Source organism: Alternaria arborescens (genome assembly GCF_004154835.1).
Source record: "Alternaria arborescens strain FERA 675 chromosome Unknown contig_27, whole genome shotgun sequence".
Lineage (NCBI taxonomy): Eukaryota > Fungi > Ascomycota > Dothideomycetes > Pleosporales > Pleosporaceae > Alternaria > Alternaria arborescens.
Genome location: NW_021167882.1, coordinates 103,921 through 117,651, shown reverse-complemented (window position 1 = coordinate 117,651; position 13,731 = coordinate 103,921). Strand labels below are relative to the sequence as shown.

General features: G+C 50.3%; 7 protein-coding genes across 7 annotated transcripts; 4 read left to right on the top strand and 3 right to left on the bottom strand.

The window, feature by feature from the left end:
• Window positions 1–1,688: 1,688 nt before the first annotated feature.
• On the top strand, window positions 1,689–3,062 carry AA0111_g9436 (hypothetical protein; the record flags this gene model as incomplete). The annotated part of the gene is made up of 2 exons (XM_028655994.1): window positions 1,689–2,796; window positions 2,848–3,062. The coding sequence occupies 2 exons, from the start codon at window positions 1,689–1,691 to the stop codon at window positions 3,060–3,062; spliced, it is 1,323 nt and encodes a 440-aa protein (XP_028503021.1).
• Window positions 3,063–3,489: 427 nt separating this feature from the next.
• On the top strand, window positions 3,490–4,826 carry AA0111_g9435 (hypothetical protein; the record flags this gene model as incomplete). The annotated part of the gene is made up of 4 exons (XM_028655993.1): window positions 3,490–3,626; window positions 3,684–4,153; window positions 4,226–4,479; window positions 4,530–4,826. The coding sequence occupies 4 exons, from the start codon at window positions 3,490–3,492 to the stop codon at window positions 4,824–4,826; spliced, it is 1,158 nt and encodes a 385-aa protein (XP_028502899.1).
• Window positions 4,827–5,321: 495 nt separating this feature from the next.
• AA0111_g9434 (hypothetical protein) lies at window positions 5,322–7,210 on the bottom strand (the record flags this gene model as incomplete). Its single annotated transcript, XM_028655992.1, has 3 exons — window positions 5,322–6,202; window positions 6,260–6,981; window positions 7,032–7,210. The coding sequence occupies 3 exons, from the start codon at window positions 7,208–7,210 to the stop codon at window positions 5,322–5,324; spliced, it is 1,782 nt and encodes a 593-aa protein (XP_028502898.1).
• Window positions 7,211–7,358: 148 nt separating this feature from the next.
• Window positions 7,359–7,536, bottom strand: AA0111_g9433 (hypothetical protein; the record flags this gene model as incomplete). Its single annotated transcript, XM_028655991.1, has 2 exons — window positions 7,359–7,435; window positions 7,497–7,536. The coding sequence occupies 2 exons, from the start codon at window positions 7,534–7,536 to the stop codon at window positions 7,359–7,361; spliced, it is 117 nt and encodes a 38-aa protein (XP_028502902.1).
• Window positions 7,537–8,093: 557 nt separating this feature from the next.
• AA0111_g9432 (hypothetical protein) lies at window positions 8,094–9,887 on the top strand (the record flags this gene model as incomplete). Its single annotated transcript, XM_028655990.1, has 1 exon — window positions 8,094–9,887. One exon carries the CDS (start codon window positions 8,094–8,096, stop codon window positions 9,885–9,887), a length of 1,794 nt encoding a protein of 597 aa, XP_028502901.1.
• Window positions 9,888–10,659: 772 nt separating this feature from the next.
• Window positions 10,660–11,915, top strand: AA0111_g9431 (D-xylose 1-dehydrogenase (NADP(+)); the record flags this gene model as incomplete). The annotated part of the gene is made up of 2 exons (XM_028655989.1): window positions 10,660–10,721; window positions 10,775–11,915. 2 exons carry the CDS (start codon window positions 10,660–10,662, stop codon window positions 11,913–11,915), a joined length of 1,203 nt encoding a protein of 400 aa, XP_028502900.1.
• A 581-nt stretch (window positions 11,916–12,496) lies between these two features.
• On the bottom strand, window positions 12,497–12,760 carry AA0111_g9430 (hypothetical protein; the record flags this gene model as incomplete). The annotated part of the gene is made up of 1 exon (XM_028655988.1): window positions 12,497–12,760. The coding sequence occupies one exon, from the start codon at window positions 12,758–12,760 to the stop codon at window positions 12,497–12,499; it is 264 nt and encodes an 87-aa protein (XP_028502972.1).
• Between the last annotated feature and the right edge of the window lie 971 nt (window positions 12,761–13,731).

Here is a 13,731-nt window from a genome sequence, read left to right as displayed (position 1 = left end):
ACACTTTATCAATTTCTTTTTTGTCTATGTATATATATATATTAAGGAAGGGGGCGCAGGACATTAGATGCACTCTCTGGATAATGGAATGAAGACCCAGAAGCCATCAGTGGCGAGGCTATAATGAGTCACGCTCCAGTATATAATACACGATTAATATCACTATAATCACTATTCCCACAACTCAAAATTATCATTGCTGTTCCTGCGAATTCCTCATGTGATCACTACTGTTTCGGAAGAATTCTGTTACGGAAGGTTTCTCATGATTGTGGACTCCTCTCATCTACCAATAAGCTTGCTTCATTGACCAATCTCTATCACGATGTCTTCTCGGTGACTACGACTAGAAAATTAATCCATGAAGCAACGCGCGGCAATGCAGCAGGAACACGGAAGAACCGCATTATCCCAGCAAGATCACGTCGGCGCTTCAGATCCCGATCCGACACGCCTTGTATCCATCAAGGTAAGGTTCAAAGATAAGTAAATTCTTAGCACGAAACAAGGCCAAAGCCCAGCACCTTACTGAAACGGTCCCTGCATCCTACCGCCCTGCCAGAAAACATCACCCTAGCGACGTTGAAAAGGAAATAATCAACAGCATCAGGGGTGGTCAGGATATTACAAGTCGACTATGCGGGGCGATCGACACGCGCCCACTAGCGCATAGATCCACTTCACAAGCGTTCCCTAGGCCCGCGTGGGATGCTGCTATCCAGCACATAACACATGGCGGGTAGCACAACATCGTCAGTCAGCGGAACCATCCGCTTACCTACTAGGAAAATTCGACACGGCATTTTTCTCGGCCAGTCAATGGTTTCAGTGGGCTCTCGTTGTTCGTGTCCCCTCACCTTCCTTTTTCGGTTCGAAAGCACGAGTCAGCCCCTATGTTTTCTGCAAATGTCTGAAGTTCATGACCCTTTATGGCCTATCGCACGGATAGGACTCGGGATGCACAGACAACCTCAGGTGTTGAGGCGGTAACTGACAGGTGTAGGTAGTGCTGCCCCGTGCGCCACACGTGGAAGGTCCTGAGGAAGGCCGTTCACCGGCATGTTGAGAGAGCAGGATGCTTTTCATCGAGCAAGTCACGATGTGCGTCTGGGATATGTATGACAAGGACTGCACTGTTACACAATCTCAAGGTCGTCAATCCAACATCCTAGGACAAGATAACGATCAACAGCTGTCCGTATGCTGACTGGTTGGGCTTGCACAAATTTGTAAACTATTGTAACCCGCGAAAGTTACCCGCTACCAGCCTCAACTAGGGTCAACGCTTATCAACAGATTCACAGCGGCACGTCGAGAACGCCACAAAAAGCATGGCTAGACCTTGGCGTGCATGCACCTGAGGGCTACTCGGAAGCTTGCGTTGCAGCTAAGCTCAACGCTTCCCGTGCTCGGTAGGTGAATGTTGTGCTAGTTGCGGAAAGAAAAGTTGCCTTCAGGTACGTGGGCGTTCTGGTGGCCAAGGTGCTGATCTCGGGTCTCCCCCGGGGGTATCTTGGCTATGGAACTTGGTGCTACTGCTGCGCATGAATGCCATGGGCTTGTGCTCAATCTGTTGTCCGTGTGAGATCGAGGTTGAGGGTAAATTACCCTGTTGGTAAGCTGCTCTTCCTCTTCTACCATCAAGTTTCTTACCTTTACTCGCGGTACTGAGCAAGATGTCTGCAACAATGGAGCCTACCCTTCCGTCCAAACTCAAGGCGTTCTTCCCTTCGTCGTCAACCCCGCAAGGGACGACTAGCCTTTCGATTGACCAGAACTACCTCATTGGGCTCCGTGGCCTACTCGTGTTCCAATCTTTCCTCTTCGTCTTCTTCCAGACATTCCTCCCAGCCGCCCTCCCGGACTCGAAGAACGTTGACGGCCCGACATACCAGGTTGTACTTCGCAAGTCTTTTTCAGTGCTCTTCGCCAACGAGGCTCTGATCTACTCATGGATTATCTTCCTCTCTGCGCGAACTATCTGCTTGCCATATCTCGCCAACAAGACTCGCGAAGTCGGTGCCTCCAGTATCTTTCGTCGAGGTATCAGGTTATGGATTCCCACTTTCATTGCATACTCTTTCGCGGCAGCAGCCTTTAGCACAAGCTCAACCGACTACATCTCCGAGTTCCTGGCTTCTACTGGCAACATCTCCACCATCGCACCAATGCGCCTCCGTAACTTCTTGCTCTACTTCAACTCCCTTTTTGAGATTTTCTGGGTCAACAAGCGCTACGCTAGTCAAGCTGCCAACGATGTATTTCCATCGGGGACCCTTTGGATAGTGTCTGTGCTATTCCAGCAAAGTTACACCGTCTACATTACCATGATTATTGTCCCGAACACCCGCACTTCATGGCGCGTCAAGGCCATGTTGGTCTTCATCGTAGCAGCATTCTGGGTGCAGAGTTGGGCCTGGTACAGTGTCACTGGTCTTATCATCGCTGATGCGGTTCTCAACATGGACTTCCAGTTCCGGTCCCTGAAGGGATTCAAGATCGGCAACTTCGGCATACCGGTCTGGCCACTGTACGCCATCATGGTCGTAACCGGTTATATACTGCAATTCGCTTTTATCTCCGGAAAGCCTAGCATGCGCGACAACGAACTATACGGCCACACTGCGCTATACGACGATGGATTCTTGAACGAGAACGCTGACCTGGATCAGCCAATGCCGAGGGTCGACAATTACCTCATCATCCTTGGATCGATGCTTCTCATCGAGACGTTCGAGTGGCCTCGATCTGTGCTTCGCGGCGGTTTCTTTGTTTCGCTAGGCAAGAGGAGTTTCAGTAAGTGACGGCCCTGACACGCTCCATCGAACGACTACTTACAAACTTCAGGCTGGTTCCTCGTCCAATCCATAATCATATACACCGCCGGTATCACGCTATACACACACATGGTCACCGCCGGCATGAACAGCGCTGCGAGCAGTTTCGTGTGCTTCTTGGTTTGCGCTCCCCTCGTTGCAATCGTAGCGGAGGTTTTCTACCGTGTCGTTGATCTGCCGAGCGTCGTACTGGCTAGAAGCTTCTGGGCGTTCATGACGAAATAAGTGGCGGCAACGGCTCGCTAACGGCACGTGTTTCGGGACACATCTTCTGCTGTTTCGCTTACCAGCCTTGCCCTTCTTCTCCGCACTCGCAATCCAGCCGTCCCCGCGGAACGCCATACGCCACATTGCCCTTGCGCAAGAGATTTTGTGGGACGCCCACTGGTCAACAAGCACGTCTTAATAGCTCGGCATGCCTTTTGGAGAAATCCCCGCATTACTGTTGATCCTTCGATTTTCCCCGCAGTGTGGAGGGACATTAGTCTATTGATATTGGTTCGGGAAAACGTACAATTACGGGTCATGATTGTAACAATAGTTAGATCCTTAGATTTCTGTTAATGTCTATCTCTTTTCTTGTTCGCACCTGACTTCTCCATTGTTGTTGTGAGCGCGCGCTGCTGAGCCTTCAACCTACCGATTAGCTACAATGGAAGAACCTAAAGAATTTGGCACTGAAAGTATCGAGAAGGCCATTGTGCTTGAGGAAACGATCGATGTCGCCCTGGATAGGCGTGTAAATCGTAAATTCGATACCCATATCTTACCTTGGTTATTCGGAATTTGGTATCTTCGCTTGCTATCGTACACAACATCAGGCTATATACTAAGTCATCTATCTAGGCTCTTCTCATTCATAGACCGCAGCAATATCGGTAACGCTCGTATAGCAGGCCTGTCAGACGAGCTATCTATCACAACCGGCACGCGGTTCAACATTGCGCTTCTAGTCTTCTACATCCCGTATATCCTCGTTGATGTACCTTCGAACCTTCTTGTCAAGCGCCTACGTGCCGGCATATACTTACCGGCTCTTATAACTGCATGGGGTTTAGTGTGCACATTCATGGGCTTCGTCCAGTCTTTCGCCGGGCTGGTCGCATGTAGGCTGTTGCTAGGACTATGTGAGGGTGGTATCCTTGGTGGCGTGATAATCTATCTTGCCATGTTCTATAGGAGAGGAGAGATGTTGTTGAGAAGCGGGTTGTTCTACTGCGCTGCGCCTCTATCTGGGGCCTTTGGTGGACTGTTAGCTTCAGGATTGGCTACTATTGAAGTTGGGCAGTATCGGAGGTGGCCCTGGATTTTCTTTGGTAAGTCCAACTTGGGTAACATTCACAGTTCACCCTCCATATCAGGGAATACGTTGCACTAACTTAGTATAGTCGAGGGCGCAATAACTGTTGTCTTCGGCATCATCTGCTTTTTCTTCATGCCCGACACGCCTGCGGCAGCAGGTTTCTTGAGCGACGAAGAGAAAGAATGGGCATTACGCCGCATGAGACTTGACGCGGGAGGGTCTACTGAAGTCGATGTGGAAGATGAGAAGTTTAGCTGGTATTGGGTAAGGATGGCACTGAAAGCCCCGCAGACCTATCTTTCTGCTTTCATCTGGTTCTTCTTATTGGTACCGCTATACGTACGTCTTTTCGACTTCCATGTCTCAATGGCAACACTGATTTACAATAGAGTTTTTCATTGTTCCTACCTAGCATCATCGCAGGAATGGGCTATCGAAGCACTACTGCGCAGCTTTTCACGGTGCCCCCCAATATGGCTGCCTTCATCACCGTCATCGGCACGGCGTATGCCTCGGACAAACTAAAGAACCGGGGCTACTTCATCATCGGAGGATGCGTTTTGGGAATATGCGGTTACGTGATGTTGATAGTAGCAACGACCAATGCCGTACGATATGCCGGCACGTTCCTAGTTGCCATCGGTGTCTTCCAAGGCTCACCCATGCTCATGGTAAGCTTGATCTGAAGATCTGCGTACTTGTCTTGCTCACACGTATCCAGGGATGGGCGTCCAATAACCTTGCGCCTCACTATGTGCGAGCAGTCGGAATCGGTATGGTGATTTCCATTGCTAATTGTTCGGCCTTTATCGGTACATTCATCTATCTCCAACGCGATGCGCCGAGGTATGTTTTGGGCCATTCGGTTAGCCTTGGTGCATTAGTGATAACGATCGTACTCTCTGCTGCCCAGTTTGTGTACTTGGGTTGGGAAAACAAGAAGCGAGACAGGGGTGAGCGAGATGATAGACTTCTGCAAGCGGATGCGGATAGACTCGGCCATCAGCATCCGAGTTTCAGATTCACATTGTAGCCGAGGGCAGGCGGTGACGAAAGCGATGCCGGTGTTGTTGGAAGCTAGCTAGGAAAAATGTTACGAGACTAATATGCCGCTTCATGTTGAAGAAATGTTTTCCGGTGCTAGCGTTAGGTAACATCATGCCTTGTCTTCATAACTTTGCTCATTTCATATCTCTTCCCCCAATCATACCTTTTTGCTTTGTAGAATCTTTCCGCCATGGTGTGAGGCTTCCGCCGCCTGCGACCCACCCGATTGCCATAACGATCAACGTAAAAGGCACGGCGGTCAGGAAATACCACCCGTATGTCGATTTCAACGCCGACACGCTCTCATTCATACTGTATAAACCAGATATGAACGTCAACGGAATGAAAACAGTCGCCAGCCATGTGATTCTTGCCATGTTATGATTCTCTTCAAGTCCGCGACGTGAATCTTCGATGGATATTTCCGAAGTGACAATGCTGGTAAGACGGTCGACGCGTTCCTGTAGTTCGTTGACATCTGCAAGAACACGTTTGAAGTCGGGGACTATATCCTCAAACCCCTCCACGTTTTCAAAGTTGATGACCAGGTTGTCAGAAAACGCTGAGCGTACAGAAAGAGGAGAGTTGGGCGCGGCGGAATATTGAGGAGACGGGGTTGTGAGTCGCGCTGCGGCTGGGAGCGCGTGTTCCAACGTCTCTGCAACCATCTCTCGGAATACAGGAATCTGTCGACGCCAAGTGTGAAGCCGTTTGAGCGATGTATCAATGGCGTCGCCTTTTGAGCGGAAGAGGCGCGGCAGTTCAAGTTCCCATTCTATTTGGCTAAGTCGGGCCCTTACATAGTCACACACTATAAGCCATTCTGCGCAGATGGTGTAAATGGTTGGTTTGGCAAGGACTTGAGCGTTTATATCGTGACCTTCTCTCCGCTCGAACCATGGGAATGCGGTAGTCATTTGGACAATATCTTCGAACCAGGATACAGATGACTTGATCGAAGGGTAGACCTTGGTCTCCATCTTAGGGGTCGGCAGCCAATTACTGCGATCATACCCTTTGCAGTGTCAGCGTGTAATTTTGCCAGGTTGAGATGTCGTGTGTTGGTACTCACATAGGGGTTGACCTTGGCGGACGGTCGGATCCAGCAACACGATTCCTACAGTCCCGTTTCCGCACTGCTTATCTTTGCCAATCCACATTGTGGTCCGCGTACGCATAATGGATACGACTGCTCCGTCTCTGTCTTGATAGTGCCAATGATTCTCATCGTTGTCAGGACGTCTCAGCACGTTCCAGGCATTTGCTTCTAACCTCGAATCCTTGAATTCTTTCTCTGTTTTGAAATATCGTAATCTCATATTGCGCATTCTAAACCACGGTCGATGCTTCATGCTTGAGATTAGGCTGGGGGGTGATGCCCAGGGATCGCGAGTGTTATGCCATACGTAGTCATCGATTTGCTCGCGGAAGAATAAAGGATCAATATCGAAGCGCGCTCCCAAAAGCTCGATAACTTGCTGAGACAGATCTTCCACAACGAACAGTCGCAGAGGAGGCTGTTTTGTACGCTCATGCGACAGGGCTTGTAAAGTCTCGTGCAGCAATGTCGGTGTCTTGATTGCTGTAGTTTTGGGTGCTGTGGAAGGGTTATATTCCACGAAAGTGACATTGGTCTTGTTCCTTCGCCTTTCGAGCTCCTCTGGGTGATGTTTGATTTCATTCCAACGCAGTGGGGTTGTTCCGACCTGCATCCAGTCCGCCAGATGACGTAGGTTTTTCCATGACGTTGACAGCGATTTAATATGCGCCAAGTATGGTAGCTTCTTGCTGTTACTGTGCTGCGTAAGTGGTGATCTGGAAATACAGTCGTGCTATCTACTTACGGATCTGGTATTTCCCACTCATCTGCCACGGGTATCCGTTCATATGCGTCTCCGATCAGTGCATAGGGATCGGAAAAGTTTGCGCTATCTGGAATTTGCTTCGCACTCCAAAGTGCCGGCATCGTGTCCCTCTTGGCAGGCAGGACATCGTCGTTGCCAATATCGGAATTAGAAGACATGGTTATTCGAATGCTAAATTTGCGTATTTGACGATAGAGGGGAAGATGCGATGAGTTTATAGCTCTGTGACAAGGCTGTGAGGCGATGTTGGGGGCTGAAAATAAGTCCCGAAGGCTGAGACTGAAGCGCGACAATCTCAAGGTTGCATCAGGGGTGCATACGCGAGGTTTCCAGCGACGTATACCCGCGCGCCTCTATGCGGATCTCCACATCCAAGGAGGCGCCTGAAAATGTTAGTCCTTCTAGGTGCTGGATCGTGTGGATAAAGACTGTGTTAAAACGTACAGACATCGCGCATGCCATGTTGCTCAGTCTGTGGCGCCATCAGCTGAGACGAGTCCGACCCAATTTGGTCTAGACGTAAGATTCAGGCGCCCGGCATCAGCAAAGCCACACTTGGGATGCCAGCTCACCTAGAACCTCTTCGGAAGTGCTTGTACTACGCGACAGAGTATATAGGTATTGTTCGAAACATCGTGGGCTTATGCGATAGAAATCCCCAGTCCGAGCTGGGCTAGATGCAGCCCAGGAATATAGTGATTACGATACAAGCTTACAGGTGAAATCGATAGCTTTGTCCGCCCGAATTCACGGCGTAAACTCTGCTATAGCACCGACTGAGCGGTGCCATTGCAGCGGCACTTTTCTTATCATTGTATGCTTGCAGCCTACACAAAACTTACCGTGTGTTATCCCTGGGCTTACTCGCCTGCACGACGTCAGGGCCGAATGTGGGGAGAACGCGGGGCGTGTAGTACACCTCGGAAGTCCAAACTCAATGTCGCACAAAGGTACACTGGCAGGGCACGTATGTGTGCCTTGTCTTAATATCTAACATATTTCCATTGACGTCTAGCAACTTCAATTCATCCAGATCCCAACATGACGCATGATATCCTAAAACCTCATTGGTCTCGGTTCCTTGGCCCTAACGCTCCTGATCCCCAAAAAGACAAATATCTACCTCACGACCAAGCTGTGTTTTCGTCGCCGTATGGTCCACTTCCACCTACACCAGACGATCTTAATATCCACGAGCTTTGCTTTCCGCCAAACAACCCATTGCCAGAAGATTACCCTCTATTTATCAACGCCGTCACAGAAGAAGTTGTCACCCTCCACAGCTTCTATGCTCGGGTATGTGCATTGGCGCGCGTCTTCAGATATGATGGTCCAAATCCATTGGGTCTGGAAAAGAGTCCAGTAGATGATAAAGAAGATGGTGAAATCTTGGCTTTGTTCTCGCGGAATCATCTGCACTATCCAATGATAGCGCACGCATGTTTCCGATCAGAGCTGGTCTTCGGCGGGATCAGTCCAGCGAGTACGCCCTACGAATTATGGTGGGTATTGAGAAAAATGCAAATTACGAGCATCATGTGTCATGAGACGCTGCTTCCGGTGTTGAGTGAAGCGCTCAAGTTGGGATCTGGCGAGGGCGACAATCTATCTCTGAAAGTCAAGTTGAACCCTCAAAAGGTTATCGTACTGAGCGATAATTCTCAATTAGACCACGTATCAGGTCATCGTACTATCGAATCGCTTGTAAGAGAAGGGTTCAATCTGCCAGAACAAAAGCGGAAGCTGATTGGCGGAAACCGTATGGCATACCTTTTTCAATCTTCAGGAACTTCCGGCTTGCCCAAAGCAATGATGATCACGCATAGGAATGGCTACTCTTCTGGGATGCAAACGCTCCATACCGGTGTACAAGCTGCGCGCTTCACAGGAGACGAACCGTTGACGCCCGTCACTTTACTCGGTGTTGTCCCGATGTATCACTCATACGGGATGATCCTGTGGATCCTTCGTCTCAATCTAATCAAGCAGACCTCCGTCATCCTTCCAAAATGGGACCTCGAGCTTGCTTTGAAGAGCATACAGAAGTACAAGATTACACATCTTCCACTCGTCCCACCTCTAGTCCGTCAGCTTGCTCAAAGCTCATTGACTGAGAAATATGATCTAAGCTCTGTGGTCGTCGCATCTAGCGGTGCTGCATATCTGCCACCAGATGTCGCACATCAGCTGGCCAAGAAGCTACCGCAGGGTGCAGAGATACCAGTACCAAGTGGCTATGGCCTCAGTGAAGCAGCCAGTATCGCTAGTTCGGGTGCGAATGGGATCTTTGGCTTAGAGCCTGCGCTGTCTGGCACGATTGGATATCTGCTTCCAGGTATGCAGGCTCGTATTGTGGACCCCGACACACTCAAAGACGTAGCCAAGGGTGAGAAGGGTGAGCTCTGGGTACGTGGACCAGTTGTCACGCCCGGTTACTTCAGAGAAGCCAAAGCCACAGCGGATATGTTCACCGAACCGGGCTGGCTACGCACCGGAGATCTTGTCATGCGCGACAAGTATGACCGTATTCACTACCTCGATCGCCTAAAAGAGATGATCAAAGTCAAAGGTCTACAAGTTGCTGCCACGGAGGTGGAGGATACGTTGCTGGACCATCCAGAGGGTCTTGTGCGCGACGCATGCGTAGCTGGCGTCGATAATGGTCGTGGCGATGGGTCCTTGTTTGTCAGAGCATGGATCGTACTCACGAACGAGGGAGGGAAACAGGGCGAGGATATCGTCGTTAAGAAGCTACATCAGTGGGTCGAAGGACGCTTAAGTCGACACAAGTGGCTGACTGGTGGTGTTGAGGTTGTTGATTCCGTGAGTGCTTGAACTGCTATGAATTACTTACACTAACTTCGTTCTCAGATACCTAGAACTCCTTCGGGGAAGATGTTGAGGCGAGAGATGAGGGACAGATATCATGCACGTGTTCAGAGTGGTAGCAAGGCGAAGCTCTAACAGCTCCATCGTAACGTCCGTTGGTGGTGGCGAGAACATACAATGCTCTATCTCTCGACGCTGGCTCCATATGCTCCGTGACATTCGCCACCTGTGCAGCGCTTGGCTTCTGATCCGTCTTAGGCTGAAAGTCCCCAGCTTCCCGTCGTTTAGAACTCGTGCGGAGAAAACGTCGAGATCTGCTTGCAACAAGTGTTGATTCTGCTTTGGTATTAGTCGATCGCTTTTCGAACATGGCTGGTCATGTTTTCCAGCTCGTCGGCGCTACGTGGAGTTTGATGGGCTTAAGCACGACGAAGGTGAAGGTTGGGAGGCTTGGCGTCGACTTTCGGAGATAGGCTTCTCTCCCAACCCCTTAACGACGACTCCTTACTCATCAATGTCCTCGAACATGGCAATCACGCGTTATGTTGGCCACGTCTCGCGACGCGGGCCGTCTGCTCCTTTAGGCACCGGTAGCACGATGGAGGGGCAAGAGTGGGGTTGAGATGCGGCGCTTTGCCCGAAGTTCGGTGGGTGTCATGACGTTGGAGCTCTGCAGCTACAAAGGTCAACCTCTTGACGCCGCTAAGCGCTCCTCGTCGCTGAATTCACAATCTCACCTTGGATCTACTGGGAGACTACCAAACCGTCTATCTACGCCATGTCATCACCAAAGACCGTCCGCTGGGGTATCCTCGCTACTGGAGGCATCGCCGTCACCTTGTAACTACCCCGCGCCACACCCCCACTGAAGCTGTTTACTAACATGGACACAGCACCAAGGATCTGCTTTGCGACCCTACCACACGTGGCGTCAAGCACCTGAAGCACACCGTCGTCGCTGCCGCTTCGTCGTCGTCGGAATCGCGCGCCAAAGACTTCTTGAAGGAGGTGGGCGCACCCTCGGAAGCAAAGGCATATGGCTCCTACGAGGAGTTCGTAAAGAACCCAGACATCGACATCGTATACATTGCTACACCGCACTCGCACCACTACCAGAATGCTATGCTTTGCTTGGAGGCCGGCAAGAACGTGCTGTGCGAGAAGGCTTTCACAGTCAATGCCGCCCAGGCGCGCAAGCTGGCTGAGGTCGCAAGGTCCAAGAACCTCTTCCTGATGGAGGCTGTATGGACGCGCTACTTCCCACTGTCCATCTACGTCCGCGAGCAAATCACGTCCGGTCGCATCGGACCCATTACACGCGTCATTTCCGACAACAGCATGGCGCTCGACCCCGAGAACAACTTCCCAGATGGCAAGAACCGCATGGTGAACCCTGACCTGGCGGGTGGCGCCCTGCTCGACCTTGGTATCTACGCCCTTACCTGGGTCTTCCAAACCATCTACCATACTCAGCCCGAGAACTCGCGCCAGCCGCCCAAGCTACAGGCTTTTGTCAAGACCTATGAGCCTACTGGCAAGGCCGACGAGCACAGCACCATGATCCTCCAATTCCCACGTTCGAAAGACCAAGGTGGCGAGGTCCATGCCGTAGCTACAACCTCGCTCCGTGTCGCAACAGCCCCAGGAGGAAACCAGGACCTACCTTTCGTCCGCATCCAAGGACCCAAGGGTGAGATTCAAGTCTTTGGACACTCTTTCCGACCCCTTTCCGTCAGGATCATCGATTCAGAAGGCAAGGCTGAGTCGAAAGAGTTCCCCATCCCAGGCCCAGGTAAGGGAAGCGGCTGGTACAATGGCTTCGGTGGCTCACTCCAATCAGAAGGCGAAGGTCAGGGCATGTTCTGGGAAGCGGATGAGGCTGCGGATGCGATTATTAACGGCAGGAAAGAGGGTAGGTTCCTTGGCCTTGATGAGAGTGTGTTAATTATGGAGGTCATGGATGAGGTGAGGAAGCAGGGCGGACTCGTGTACCCGGAAAAGATTGAGACATTAGATTACCCGACGCAGTTGTAGGTCTAGTTCAGTGACTGCTGTATGAACAGACCTATGTCAGAAATAGCACAGTCAATTATTGAGTACTCAATCCTAGTTTAATCATTCTTGTCCATGCTGAAGCCGAATATACTCCTGCATCATGAAAAGGTCTCGTTAAGAGGTCTCCTACTGTACGTTACAGTCTCAGAACTTTAGCTCCATCATAACAATCACGAAAGAAGCCATCGTGTCAAGATTCCCCACAGTAGCATAAGAAGTATTTTGAACTGACAAGATAGACCAAAAGATTGGGCGAGCCAAGCAGCAATGTGGACCGACAGACTTACATACAGCTCTGCGAAGGAATCTATCAACTTGCTGGTAACAAAAATCAAGTAGCTCATCAGTCATGCAACTCGGCACGAATTTCATGCTCCTCGTCGGCCTCTTCGATCCCCAATGCGCATGGCAGCCAGTACAAGGAATGTTCGCCGAGTGTGAGGGAATCCTTTCTCGGTCTTCCTTGCAGTGTCTTGTCGACTTCCCAATCAACGGTACCGGATACTTGTCCCGTCACTCTTGCTGATGATATTGTACGAAGCCACTATAGGATGCTCGACTCAGGAACCGAACCCTTCAATCTGGTGGACTGTAGATGATGGGCTGTCATAATAGTCCTCATTGTTTTTCATTTCGATCTCTAGCTCAGCTTTCATTTGTTCCAGAATTGCTTCGTTGGGGGTGACGTCAAGCTCCAGTACCTCTTGCGCTTGAGACGTAATAGAGGCGAACGATACTGCCGTTTTCTTTCGAGTGCAAATGGTACTAGGCTCCCGCATGATGAAATCCAAAGTGTGTACTACTGCGGCAATGAGAATTTCCATCCTTGCGGTCTTCGAAGGAACTCCTGCTGCACCTATACCCGGAACAGGGGCGGAGATCGCCATTTTCTGGAAGCAACAAAGCGAGCTGCGACCAAGGCAAAGACTAAGAACAAGGCGTACCGCGCTTTCCACTGCGACAATTGCTCGATCTTAGAGTTTCACCACCCTTTCGTCTTGTTGTAATTCACTGTGACCTCGCAGAAGGAATTGTCGTTTTCGGGACTGGCCGTGGTCTGGGTGTGGCCTGACGAAGCTTTGGCTGGTACCTGGAAGACGTAGTGTGATCTGTCGCAGAACTGCAATAGAGAGCCTGATTTATCGAGCGATGGTGGCACTTTTCCGTCCTGGAGTAGGCTGTGTAACGGATGACTGACTCGTTCAAGGGCGCGCAGCGGGTTCGTATGCTTGGCTGTTACTTTCGATGTTGACAACTCATCTCATGTCCGATAGTTGGGACGAGTGTGGTTCGAACTTTCAATTCGAAATATGTTGGTCGAAAGATTGAGTGTTTCGAAGATTGAGCTAAGCAGTATGACGGCACCGGCTGGGTCGAAGTTTGTCAATAATTATTAGGTTTATATAGTGAATTAGCGCTTCTCAGAACTGTTTTCAACCCGACCACCTTCATGGTCAGTAAAAAGGTTTACGAAAAGTTTTTCGAAGGATTCATCATTCGAAATTGGGTGAGTGAGTGGTTGTACAAGATGTACGTCCGTGAAGGGACATGCATGGAGTATGCATGTACGCGACAGTGTTGAGAAAACGACGTGTAGTGTCAACCTTGGGAGTCGTCGCCACCGATACCTTCGTATAGCATGCCCGCTACGCCCTTCGAGTTTGTCGTACTATCAAGCTTGTTGTCTTTGTTTCACTCCTCAAACTTTGTCTTGTTCAGTATAACCTTTAACAGTCTCTTCTTTCATACGTATCTCATGCGCGCCTCCGACTCGCTTTGAAACGTTTTTTGGTCA